We start from the raw sequence: 11622 nt of genomic DNA on the forward strand, positions 1-11622 counted from the left end.
CCAATCAGGCCTTTCTGGTAGAGTGAAGAGATGGAAGCCACTCCACAGTAAAAGGCACATGACAGCCCGCTTGGAGTTTTCCAAAAGGCACCTAAAGACTCTCAGACCATGAGAAACAAGATTATCTGGTCTGATGAAACCAAGATTGAACTATTTGGCCTGAATGCCAAGTGTCACGTCTGGAAGAAACCTGCCACCATCCCTACGGTGAAGCACGGTGGTGGGAGCATCATGCTGTGGGGATGTTTTTCAGCGGCAGGGACTAGGAGAGTAGTCAGGTTTGGGAAAAATTGAATGGAGCAAAGTACAGAGAGATTCTTGATGAAAATCTGCTCCAGAGCCCTCATAACCTCAGACTGGGACGACAGTTTACCTTCCAACAGGACAACGACCCTAAGCACACAGCCAAAACAACGCAGGAGTGGCTTCGGGACAAGTCTCTGAATGTCCTTGAGTGGCCCAGCCAGAGCCAGGACTTGAACTCAATCCAACATCTCTGGATAGACCTGAAGATGTCTGTGCAGCAATGCTCCCCATTCAACCTGACAGAGCTTGAGAGAATCTGCAGAGAAGAATGGGGGAAACTCCCCAAATACAGTTGTGCCAAGCTTGCAGTGTCATATCCAATAAGACTCAATGCTGTAATCGCTGCCAAAGGTGCTTCGACACAGTACTGAGTAAAGGGTCTGGATACTTATGTAAAAAAATATATATATATATTATCAAACATTTCTAAAAACTGTTTTTGCCTTGTCATTATGGGGTATTGTGTGAAAGCTTGAGGGGAAAAAAACAATTTAATACATTTTAGAATAAGACTGTAATGTAACCAAATGTGGAAAAAGTAAAGGGTTTTGAATACTTTCCGAAGGCACTGTAGACCCAAAACTGTGTATGAGTGAAAATCTTATTCTGTGGTGCACGCATGGCCTAGTGGTAACACTTCCAGCAGTATTCAAACAGTACATGTTACAACTGCAATCTTCTGCACTGTCTAGACTATAAATACAGCTTGAGAAAATAAGTAGCGTATGGAGGGTGGAATTACACTTAAATAATATTGTTCGGTCAACACCCCATGGGGGAATTAATTTGATCTGTCAATCAATGCCGAATTGAGTCAATTGTCACCCAATGCACATCTGCACATCTGCGCCATCACCACATGCCACCACCATCTGCCAACTCCCCATTATTGGATAACGTTCCCCCTGAGCATTGTTTCCACGGCACCCTGGCCTTCTCTTGCAGACTCCATGTAAAGCAGGCAATCAGGAGCCATCTCTCTCCTTTTCCTCATGGTCTTCCACTCCCTTCCTCTCTCTCCTTCCCTCCTACCCTCCCCCTCAAGGCTCTCGCAAAATGTCAAACATCACTCAAAATATGACAGAAAAAGTATATGTCACACAACCAAATTGCATGTGGAAAGTGAATGCAACATGCTACAGGTGATAAGTGAACTGTTGTCTGTCCAGTGACCTGCAGGTTGGGGAGTTGTGGTGGGGTGGAGTGAACATACCTGTAGATTCCTGAAATTTTCAGCAGAGGCTCAAACCCTCTGGAGGAGTTGTGTAACATTGTAGCAGCAGGGGGCAGGGCTTCCAGTGTGACATCATGGGGAAAGAGCACTATAAATTGAAGGCTACGACTCAGACACCTGCAGACAAACAAGCAAGCAGCAAAGCAGAAGACAGCTGGGATAATTTGCCAAAGCGCATTTAAGGGTATTATACTTCACCATGAGCTCTACAAACAGACCAACAGCAACCATGTCAGCACACGCCAGCCTGCTCCTTCTCATCACCGTGTGTGTGTCCATGCAGGAAGGTAAGTACTACAGCGCTATTATTATAATAGGATTTAGGATTTGTTATTTCCTCCACAAGCAAACACAGACTTAATCATGTCATTGAAGTATTGAAAAATAATGGTCAAGTGTCTTCCACTGATCATTTTCTGAATGCATAACTTAATACAAAATATCCCAAAAATATTATTTTGGAATGACGAACTATACAAAAAAAATATGACATTATATTGATGTTCTATGCTACTGTCTTGCATCAATAAAACACTAGCTGACTTTCCATTTAAACTAATTATTAGCCCTATAAAATGGTGACATGGTGCAGCATTGACTACATGTTTTCATTGTCTAGAGCAATGTAAAGACTTACTCATAAGCACACTCATTAAATTCAGTGACAAGATATACAAAGCAACAAAGAGACACGTTTCAGCAAGCCCCGTTCCAACTGTCACGTCATCAATGAAGATTTATCGTTAACACATTAAAACCAATGTTGAATCTCACTTCAACCTTGCTGACTAGCTCAGGGGTACACATTCTCAAATGTTGATTATCTGGAGAAACTCTTCATCTCACACAACAAATTAATGATCTTGTATTTGAGTGATCTTGGTTGTCAAAAGCACCTTAAACTTGAACTTGTGAGAGCATGACAATGTTTGCTTGCTGTTTGTAGACTTGTCATTGTACAGTCAGAAAATACCAGAGGCTGTATCATCATACTCTGGTCATCTCTGTATAGGGACAAATGAGATGATATGACTCCACTGAGTCAATAAAGAGGTGAAGTTTCCTCTAAATGTCTGCCCTTCACTATTTGAATGTTTGAACAGACAGATGACAGAGATTACAGATGATTACTAGCTTTCCACGGAAATGATTGATTAGACAGACTGTTGTGATAGATCAAGGAAAATAGCTGAGTACTGGTAATAATACACTTGTATAGTGTCGCTTTATGCTGTTGGCTGGGTTGGGGAGTAAGGGATTACGACAAAAATGTTTTAACTGTAATCCATTACATTACCAGCATTTTTAAATAATGTAATCAGATTACAGATACTTTTGAAAAACTAGATGATTACTTTGAGGATTACTTTTAAATTCAGAAAGGATGTTTGCGGGAAAAAAAATATTTGACACCTCTGTTTTCTCAATGACATTCAAATCAGCATTGAAAAAAGGCGCAAATTTAAAATTGTTCCACCTGAGTGAGTCTGACCACAAGTCAGAGACCACTATGATGACGCACCAAATGTGTTTGATGGATCGTGGGAAAAGAGAACGAATAGGGTTTTGTAGGCTACAGTCTAAGCTTTCCAATAATGCGATTGTTGTCAGCATTCAAAGATTATCCAACTTGAATAAACGCTTGGAGGTAAGGATGAAGCTGCCTGTCAATCATTGTTTTTGAAACCAGCTTGTGAAAAATGTGCAACAGCCCCATAGTGCGGATCCCAGCCTACGGAATGAAAGTGGGGCTTTTATTGCTCAATCTAATTCACGCTGATAAAAAAACTAAAAATCCATAGGCCTAATGGACACATGCTCAAACTCACACACTTTTGAATAGACCTAAAGGGGCAGTCTGTAGTTGCTACATCCATTTTTGGATTTATAAATGATAGATATATATATATATATCCATTGATTCTTGAAGAATATAACTTATAAATGCCTCATGAGCTTAGTTCAAATGTCACACTCAACCCAAAAGATAAGCTTGTTTTTCTCCATTGTAAATGTAATCAAACACTGTATAGCCTACATATGGTTAAAACAATACTTTTTATATCATGATTGGTCAGTCCTTGCATCCATAGCTCTGTCTATTAATCTGAGAGTGGTTACATTTCTCCAGGCCCATCCCTCAGTTTTTTACCAAAACAGAGGCGGGGCGATTTGTTTGGGTATTGTTTCATCTGTGGATTTGCCTTTTAAACAGCTGCATATTATCAAGATATCAAAGTGTCAACAACAAAAAGGTAAACAATACGCATATAGCAAATGCAGCATATTGCATTCATTTTTCACATGTATATAGTACTTTTCAGTAGTGCCCAAAACATACCATTTAATGAGAGCAGCATTTATTTTTCAACTCGAATCAATGAGCACAATCAGTACTCCATGACAACAAAATCATGAACAACAGAGTGAGGCTGGCTAATACGTCCTTAGTTTTGGGTTTGTGCTCAGGTAAAACAATTTGGCTAATCAATACTTCCATATTTTTGACTGGAATTCTGATAGACTTTGGTTTGTAAAATTATAATTTAATCGTATTATTATATGTATTTGAAAGAGATGGGTTAGAAGAATTCTACATAATCAAACCATAAAGTAAAATTTAACATCCTTATAAACTTTAACATAGATTTATCCTGCAATAGATGTTGTTCAATTGGTAACATGCATTTTTGTCTTCTTCTAATGTCTCTTAAGAGGAAAGTAATCTAAAAGTAACGGAATGTAATCAGATTACGTTACTGAGTTTGGGTAATACAAAAGTTACGTTACTGATTACAATTTTGGACAGGTAACTAACTAGTAACTGTAACGGATGGTGGATCGTATGGTCTTGATGCACCAGGATTGGTTTCTAAGCTATATCCTTGTCTGTCATGTAGGTTTTGGACATCCACTGTCAGAGAGGCCTAAGTCCAGTGATCTGGCTCCACCTCACAGAGTGCGGACCAAACGCTGTGCCTGCAACAACCAGCTGGACTCTGAATGCCACTACTTTTGCCATCTTGACATCATCTGGGTCAACACACCAAGGTGGACACACATACCTCACAGAAAAAATATGCATTTCTAGAGCGAAACACATGCACATACACTTACTTACACTACACACCAAGTACGTCAAACAAATACCTACTCAGCTTTGCAGACATGTACTTGAGAAATTAACTTATGTGGGTCAATTACATCCCTGTGTGATGATATCAACATTATCGCTCAACGTTAATATTTGCATCGTTTTTTATTTTAGCTGTGCATCACTATTATCAATATGCCATTATTCTGGCAATCCTCCCTGTCTGGCATCACTACATTTTAATTTTATAAATGCCAAGGAACAAAGTCTATAAACATTGTGGTTATATTTTGAGGGTGACTGATAAAACTGATATTCCCTTTCTTTCTTTCCCCTTCTGCAGTAAGACCACTGTTTACGGCTTGGGCAGCCCTCTGTCACGTCGCCGTAAGTCTGCCGGTCCCTGTGTGTGTGCGGACTCTGACGACCACACCTGCACCAGCTTCTGTCTGGACAGGTGAGTTGGGGTCAAAACAATGGCCAAGACACCTTCACACACACCACCACCGCAGACAGACAGATACTCAGTCACTGTGGAATGTAATTACTTTTATTAGTCAGCCATTTGAGTACACAGAACAATAGGGACTCCCCGTTGGAGCTCTTCAAGGTGCACAAGGCGTGGTAGTCTGAGAGCATAGCTCACTTCTCTGGGATGCTATTATTAGCTTGACCAAGTGTTATTGTGTGTATCACACAGGCGTTCCCTCTCATGGTGGAATGAATCTGCACCACAATGTTACGGAGTGCCCGAGGGGGCAGTGTAATCCCAGGCTGCTCTAGCATCCCCACTGCATGTTTTGATTGGCTGAGGGGACAGGGGAGTGAAGTGTGTAGGAGTCTCACGCATTGAAAGGCTGAGATAAGGATTAATGGTTCCTAAGGATGAAAGAGAAACAAATACATGCACCTAGAGACACCCAGAGACTCATTGCACTCATTGTTCCTCATTGGGAGACAAACAGGGGCTGTTTTTCCACTTAGGGACAGATAGGGCTCTATTCAATCCGTTACGTTACAACTGGATTGAAATTGAAAGACAATGTTCCCGCGTTAGCGGAGACTGCATTCACAGTAAACGCTGCATACAGTATGTCGGCTCAAATCCAAATGACCTTGACATTTCTAGCACGCAGTCTGTAACGCTTCAGCAATCCAGATTGGATAGAGCCCTTAGATATTATATTGTAAATACATTATTGTTTGGTCTATGACCTTGCAAAGATGTCAGTAAAACTTTTAGTGTACAATAAAGTACAATAAAGTTGTCTTTAGATTACCAAATTGGCACAAAAAAAGAGGCAACAGTTTACACACCTGATTCTTTGATCAAAGGTATTGTGAGAATTCACTGATATGAGTTTGTTTGAGGGGTATCTACAGTGCCTTCAGAAAGTATTCATACCCCTTGACCTAATCTACTTTTTGTTGTGTTACAGCCTGAATTCAAAATGGATTAAATAGAAACATGTTCTCACCCATCTACACACATCACTGTTGGCAAGCTTCCTGCCATCCAGGACCTCTATACCAGGCAGTGTCAGAGGAAGGCCCTAAAAATTGTCAAAGACTCCAGCCACCCACAGCAAACTGTACCGAAGCACCAAGTCTAGGTCCAAGAGGCTTCTAAACAGCTTCTACCCCCAAGCCATAATATTCCTGACCATCTAGTCAAATGGCAACCCAGACTATTTGCATTGCCCCCCCTCTTTACACCACTGCTACTGTCTGTCATCATCTATGCATAGTCACTTTAATGACTCTACCTACATGTACATACTACCTCAACTAACCGGTATCCCCGCACATTGACTCTATATCGGTACCCCCATGTATATAGTCTCGCTATTGTTATTTTACTCCCCAGTCCTTTAACGATAACAAGCATATCTATAACATGATGCTTGAAAATATGGAGAATGGTACTCCGTAATGTGTTGTATTGAATTTGCTTCAAACATAACACTTTGTATTCAGGACAAAAAGTTAATTGCTTTGGCAATTTTTTTTGCAGCATTACTTTAGTGCCTTGTTGCAAACAGGATGCATGTTTTGGAATATTTTTATTCTGTACCAACTTCACAACTTCCTGTCAATTAGGTTAGTATTGTGAAGTAACTACAATGTTGTACATCCATCATTCGTTTTCTCCTATCACAGCCATTAAACTCTGTAACTGTTTTAAAATCACCATTGGCCTCATGGTGAAATCCCTGAGCAGTTTCCTTTCTCTCCAGCAACTGAATTAGGATAGACGTGTCACGCTCGTCGTAATCACATTCAGACCAGACGTGATCTGGGTTCCATATGTTTATTGAGTGAAACGCACAAAAGAAACAATAAAGATTGAACGAAACATGACGTTCTGGAGAGCTCACAGGCAACAACACAAAAACAAGATCCCACAAAATGGCTGCCTAAATATGATTCCCCCCCCCCCCCCCCCTAGTTACACCCTAACCAAAGTAGAGAATAAAAAGGCTCTCTATGGTCAGGGCGTGACAAGATGCCTGTATCTTTGTAGTAACTGGGTGTACACCATTGGGTGATACACCATCCATTGATACACCATCCAAAGTGTAATTATTAACTTCACCATGCTCAAAGCGATATTCTATATCTGCTTTTTTATTTTTATTGTACCCATCTACCAATAGGTGCCCTTCTTTGAGAGGCATTGGAAAACCTCCCTGGTCTTTGTGGTTGAATCTGTGTTTGAAATTCACACTGTGTGTGGTACAGAGATGAGGTAGTCATTTCAAAATCATGTTAAACTCTATTATTACACACCATCCGAGTCCATGCACCTTATTATGTGACAAAAACGCTTTTATTCCTGAATTTATTTAGGCTTGCCATAACAAAATGATTAAATACTTATTGACTCAAAACATTTCAGCTTTTTAATTTTTTTTAATCATTTGTGAAAATGTAGAAAAACTAAATTAATTTCAACATTATGGGGTATTGTGTGTAGGCCAGTGACCAAAAAAAAACTAAATTTAATACATTTTTAAATCAAATCAAAGTTTATTTGTCACATGCGCAGAATACAACAGGTAACTTACAGTGAAATGCTTACTTACAGGCCCTAACCAACAGTGCAACTGAAGTAAATAATAGGTATTAGGTGAACAATAGATGAGTAAAGAAATAAAAACAACAGTGAAAAGTAACAGTAGCGAGGCTATAACAGTAGCGAGGCAATAACAGTAGCGAGGCTATATACAGGCATCGTTTAGTCGGGCTAATTGAAGCAGTATGTACATCTAGGTATGGTTAAAATGACTATGCATATACAGTACGATAAACAGAGAGTAGCAGTAGAGTAAAAGAGGGGTTGTAAATTCAGGCTGTAACACAACAAAATGTGGAAAGAGTGTGTGAATACTTTCTGAACGCACTGCATCTTTGTTTTCACAACAGTAAAATTCCACCAAAATTCAAGGTTCGCAACACTGAGGCAAATTGCTGTGTCATTTTATGGTTTATTCCATAGCTTTTGGAGAACTCTTTCACTGATCACCGTTTTATGATGTCATGTTCAAAATGTCTGCCCCATCTCTCTCTCTCTTGTGTGCAGCTCAGATAACTCTTCACCCCAGACTGCCATTAAGAGCTCCCGTGCCAACCTGTTGACTTTCCTTAGGTGAGCTTAAAATAAATCCTGGAACAGCTGTTTGCTATTCTGGTTATCAAATTAAGCATAGGCTGTACACATAATTATTTCATTTAGTACCACAAGATGACCTTTGTGATATTGTTGCTGACCAGTGTCTCTTTCCTCCATAGATCTATGGTCAGAGCCTCTGAGAGAACCAGGGGATGGGCTTTCCCACCCAGGAAGGAAGCAACCAGGGCCCCTGGGCTTGATGAGCGCTAAACGACATGGCATGGCAGACAGAGTGAGAAGAGAAGAGCGAGTACCAGAACAAATTACACTACTCTAACATGGAGAGGAGCAGAAAAAGGGCTGCTGGTAGAGAGATGTGTCACATGCAGGAAGGCCACAGACCGGTGGGACTGCCTGTTTGTTTGTCGGTTTGTACCCATAAATAGAGGTTGGAAAACAAAATGTGACAGAGGCCTGAAGACAGAGAATAGATGCTAGATCTATCTTGAGGGATGGATCAGGCATGATGCATACAGGCTATTTGTGCAGCAAAATATTTATGTTAGGGGCAGGAGGGACAAGAGTGGTCCATGCTACTGGCAGACTCTGGCCAGGTAGCCGTAAAGGAGAGAACACTTGATGTGTGTAGGCTGGTTGTCTGTGTTCAAAACAGTGGCAGACCATTGCTGTCATGATGGAAAGAACGTGACAGGGAGAATATGACTGACAGGCTACTGATACGATCATCAAAATGATGTATGAGAGAACCAGTGTTTTACTCTTTCTTTTGCAAACATATTTAATCTCTCCATTATTTGATTGTATAATAACAACATATTATGATTGCTATGCAGGTTATTCACCAGGGGAAATGACTGAGGTCATTTAAAGGTGCAATGTTTAGGATTATACACTTAGTGTACTTAACATTAAGAATACATTTCTAATATTGAGTTGTAAAGTTGACTGGATGTCTTTTGGGTGGTGGGCCATTCTTGATACACATGGGAAACTGTTGAGCGTGAAAATCGCAGCAGTGTTACAGTTCTTGATACAAACCGGTGAGCTTGGCACCTACTACCATACCCCGTTCAAAGGCACTTAAGTCTTGCCCATTCACCCTCTAACTGGCACACATATATAATCCATGTCTCAAATGTGTCAAATCTTAAAAATTATTCTTTAACCTGTCTCCTCCCCTTCATCTAGAATAATTGAAGTGAATTTAACAAGTGACATCCAATAAGGGATAATAGCTTTCACCTGGATTCACCTGGTCAGTTTGTCATGGAAAGAGCAGGTGTCCTTAAAGTTTTGTACACTCAGTGTATATGTGTGTGTGGGTGGGAGTAAAAAATACATAACATCGAAACATACGATATGATATATCATTGACTATTTATTCAATTCTTGAGATTTTGATTTAGACCACTTCTGTATTGAGTGACTGTGTGAAGCAGTGTGTAATAATAAACTAATTAATGCTTGAATTATACAAAATACTTGACTTATTCTCCTTATTTGATTGCTTTGACTAGATGATGAACTCTACATTTACATACAACACAGTGTAATAGTTCCATTGCAAATTTTCTGATGGGTCAAGGAGTGCAGCCGGAATGGACTTGTCAGTCTTTGGTTTATAAACCTGCAAACGAACATATTATAAAGGGAATGTGAAGGGACAAGGAATTGCACCAAAGTCACATGTGGCCAATTCTCCTGTGTTGTTTTATGGTGTGATACAGAACAAATCAAATCTATTTATATAGCCCTTCGTACATCAGCTGATATCTCAAAGTGCTGTACAGAAACACAGCCTAAAACCCCAAACAGCAAGCAATGCAGGTGTTGAAGCATGTTGGCTATGAAAAACTCCCTAGAAAGGCCAAAACTTAGGAAGAAACCTAGAGAGGAACCAGGCTCTGAGGGGTGGTCAGTCCTTTTCTGGCTGTGCCGGGTGGAGATTATAACAGAACATGGCCAAAATGTTCAAATGTTCATAAATGACCAGCATGGTCAAATAATAGGTCTGGGACAGGTAGCACGTCCGGTGAACAGGTCAGGATTCCATAGCTGCAGGCAGAACAGTTGAAACTGGAGCAGCAGCACGGCCAGGTGGACTGGGGACAGCAAGGAATTATCATGTCAGGTAGTCCTGAGGCATGGTCCTAGGGCTCAGGTCCTCCGAGAAAGAGAAAGAAAGAGAGAATTAGAGAGAGCATACTTAAATTCACACAGGACACCGGATAAGACAGGAGAAGTACTCCAGATATAATAAACTGACCCTAGCCCCCCGACACAAACTACTGCAGCATAAATACTGGAGGCACATCTAGCCTGTGGGATAAGAGACAGGAAGCATATTCAAGTTGCCTGGATTTAAACAGTTTTTTCCTGGTGTATACTTGGGACAGAAAGGGAAACACCTAATAAGCAATGACTGAGCACTTTGAATTTACTGAATCATATAAATTATCACTCCACATCATACTATATGTACTGTTAATTGATGAGGTTGGTGTGGAAAAACAAAAGGTCACTTTAGTGTTGTGTGAAGAGTGGACTTATTAATGAAAACTCATAGGTGAGATTGAATGGGCCATTTCTAAACTATGTAACGTACAGTATATGATTACTAATTTGGCAGTGGTGTAGAACCACACTTTGAACAGAGTGTCCTGAGTACCAAGCCACTGAATCTCACCAGAATGTGAAACGTTGAAAGGATACCATTAGCTTATTAGTAGCTTATTGATGATGTAAACATGTCTGTAGTGAGGAGCAACATGCTATAATGTTGCATTGTTACGTAAATATGGGTAATTGTAGCTCTCCACAGACCTATACATTAGGATTCTCCATTCACTTCACTAGGAAACAAACTAATAACTATAACTGTTTTGAGAAATACTCTCACATGCTGATGTATGCCACGTGGAGCAAATAATCGAGAAATATAATATTATTTTTCTATTTCTGTACAGTAGTTTCACCTTCTCCCAGTCTCTTAAGCCAGCGCAAACACTGCTCAAACGGAGGCCCAAGGTAGATAAATGGCCAAGGAATTAAAAAGCTCAAATGAATTTAAAAAAATAGATTTGCCCTTCAAAAGCAGGCCAGTTTGTATTGTTATAAGGATCTCTTGGCACATTTCCTATGACCAAATGTGTCATTGTGGTAGTCTCCTGCACCACCCATTCTTAGTTATCATGACCCCTTGCTGACCTGTAGGACATAGGCCTATTGCTGAGACGATGAGTAACACTGGGAATTGTCTTTACTGGGGTTTTTAATGAGATGACTTTTAAATAATCAAATCTCCCCTTTGGCAGTGTGATGCAATCAGCCCAATTTCAGTCATACTTGTTGTCA

At 40.2% G+C, this 11622-nt stretch overlaps 1 protein-coding gene across 1 annotated transcript; it reads left to right on the forward strand.

The window, feature by feature from the left end:
- The first annotated feature begins 1603 nt into the window (after positions 1-1603).
- On the forward strand, positions 1604-9747 carry LOC110519762 (endothelin-1-like). Its single transcript, XM_021596703.3, has 5 exons — positions 1604-1827; positions 4441-4591; positions 4978-5091; positions 8218-8283; positions 8427-9747. The coding sequence occupies exons 1-5, from the start codon at positions 1740-1742 to the stop codon at positions 8515-8517; spliced, it is 510 nt and encodes a 169-aa protein (XP_021452378.1). The 5' UTR covers positions 1604-1739; the 3' UTR covers positions 8518-9747.
- Positions 9748-11622: the final 1875 nt, after the last annotated feature.

The sequence above is a fragment of the Oncorhynchus mykiss genome, chromosome 3 (genome assembly GCF_057628025.1).
Source record: "Oncorhynchus mykiss isolate SJ-2025 chromosome 3, ASM5762802v1, whole genome shotgun sequence".
Classification (NCBI taxonomy): Eukaryota; Metazoa; Chordata; class Actinopteri; order Salmoniformes; family Salmonidae; genus Oncorhynchus; species Oncorhynchus mykiss.

Excerpts from the sequence above, each read along its gene's own strand:
- LOC110519762 (XM_021596703.3), top strand. The coding sequence starts at position 1,740 with ATGAGCTCTACAAACAGACCAACAGCAACCATGTCAGCACACGCCAGC. Across the intron at positions 1,828-4,440 it reads GTGTGTGTCCATGCAGGAAG|GTTTTGGACATCCACTGTCA; the intron begins GTAAGTACTACA and ends TCTGTCATGTAG. Across the intron at positions 5,092-8,217 it reads ACCAGCTTCTGTCTGGACAG|CTCAGATAACTCTTCACCCC; the intron begins GTGAGTTGGGGT and ends TCTTGTGTGCAG.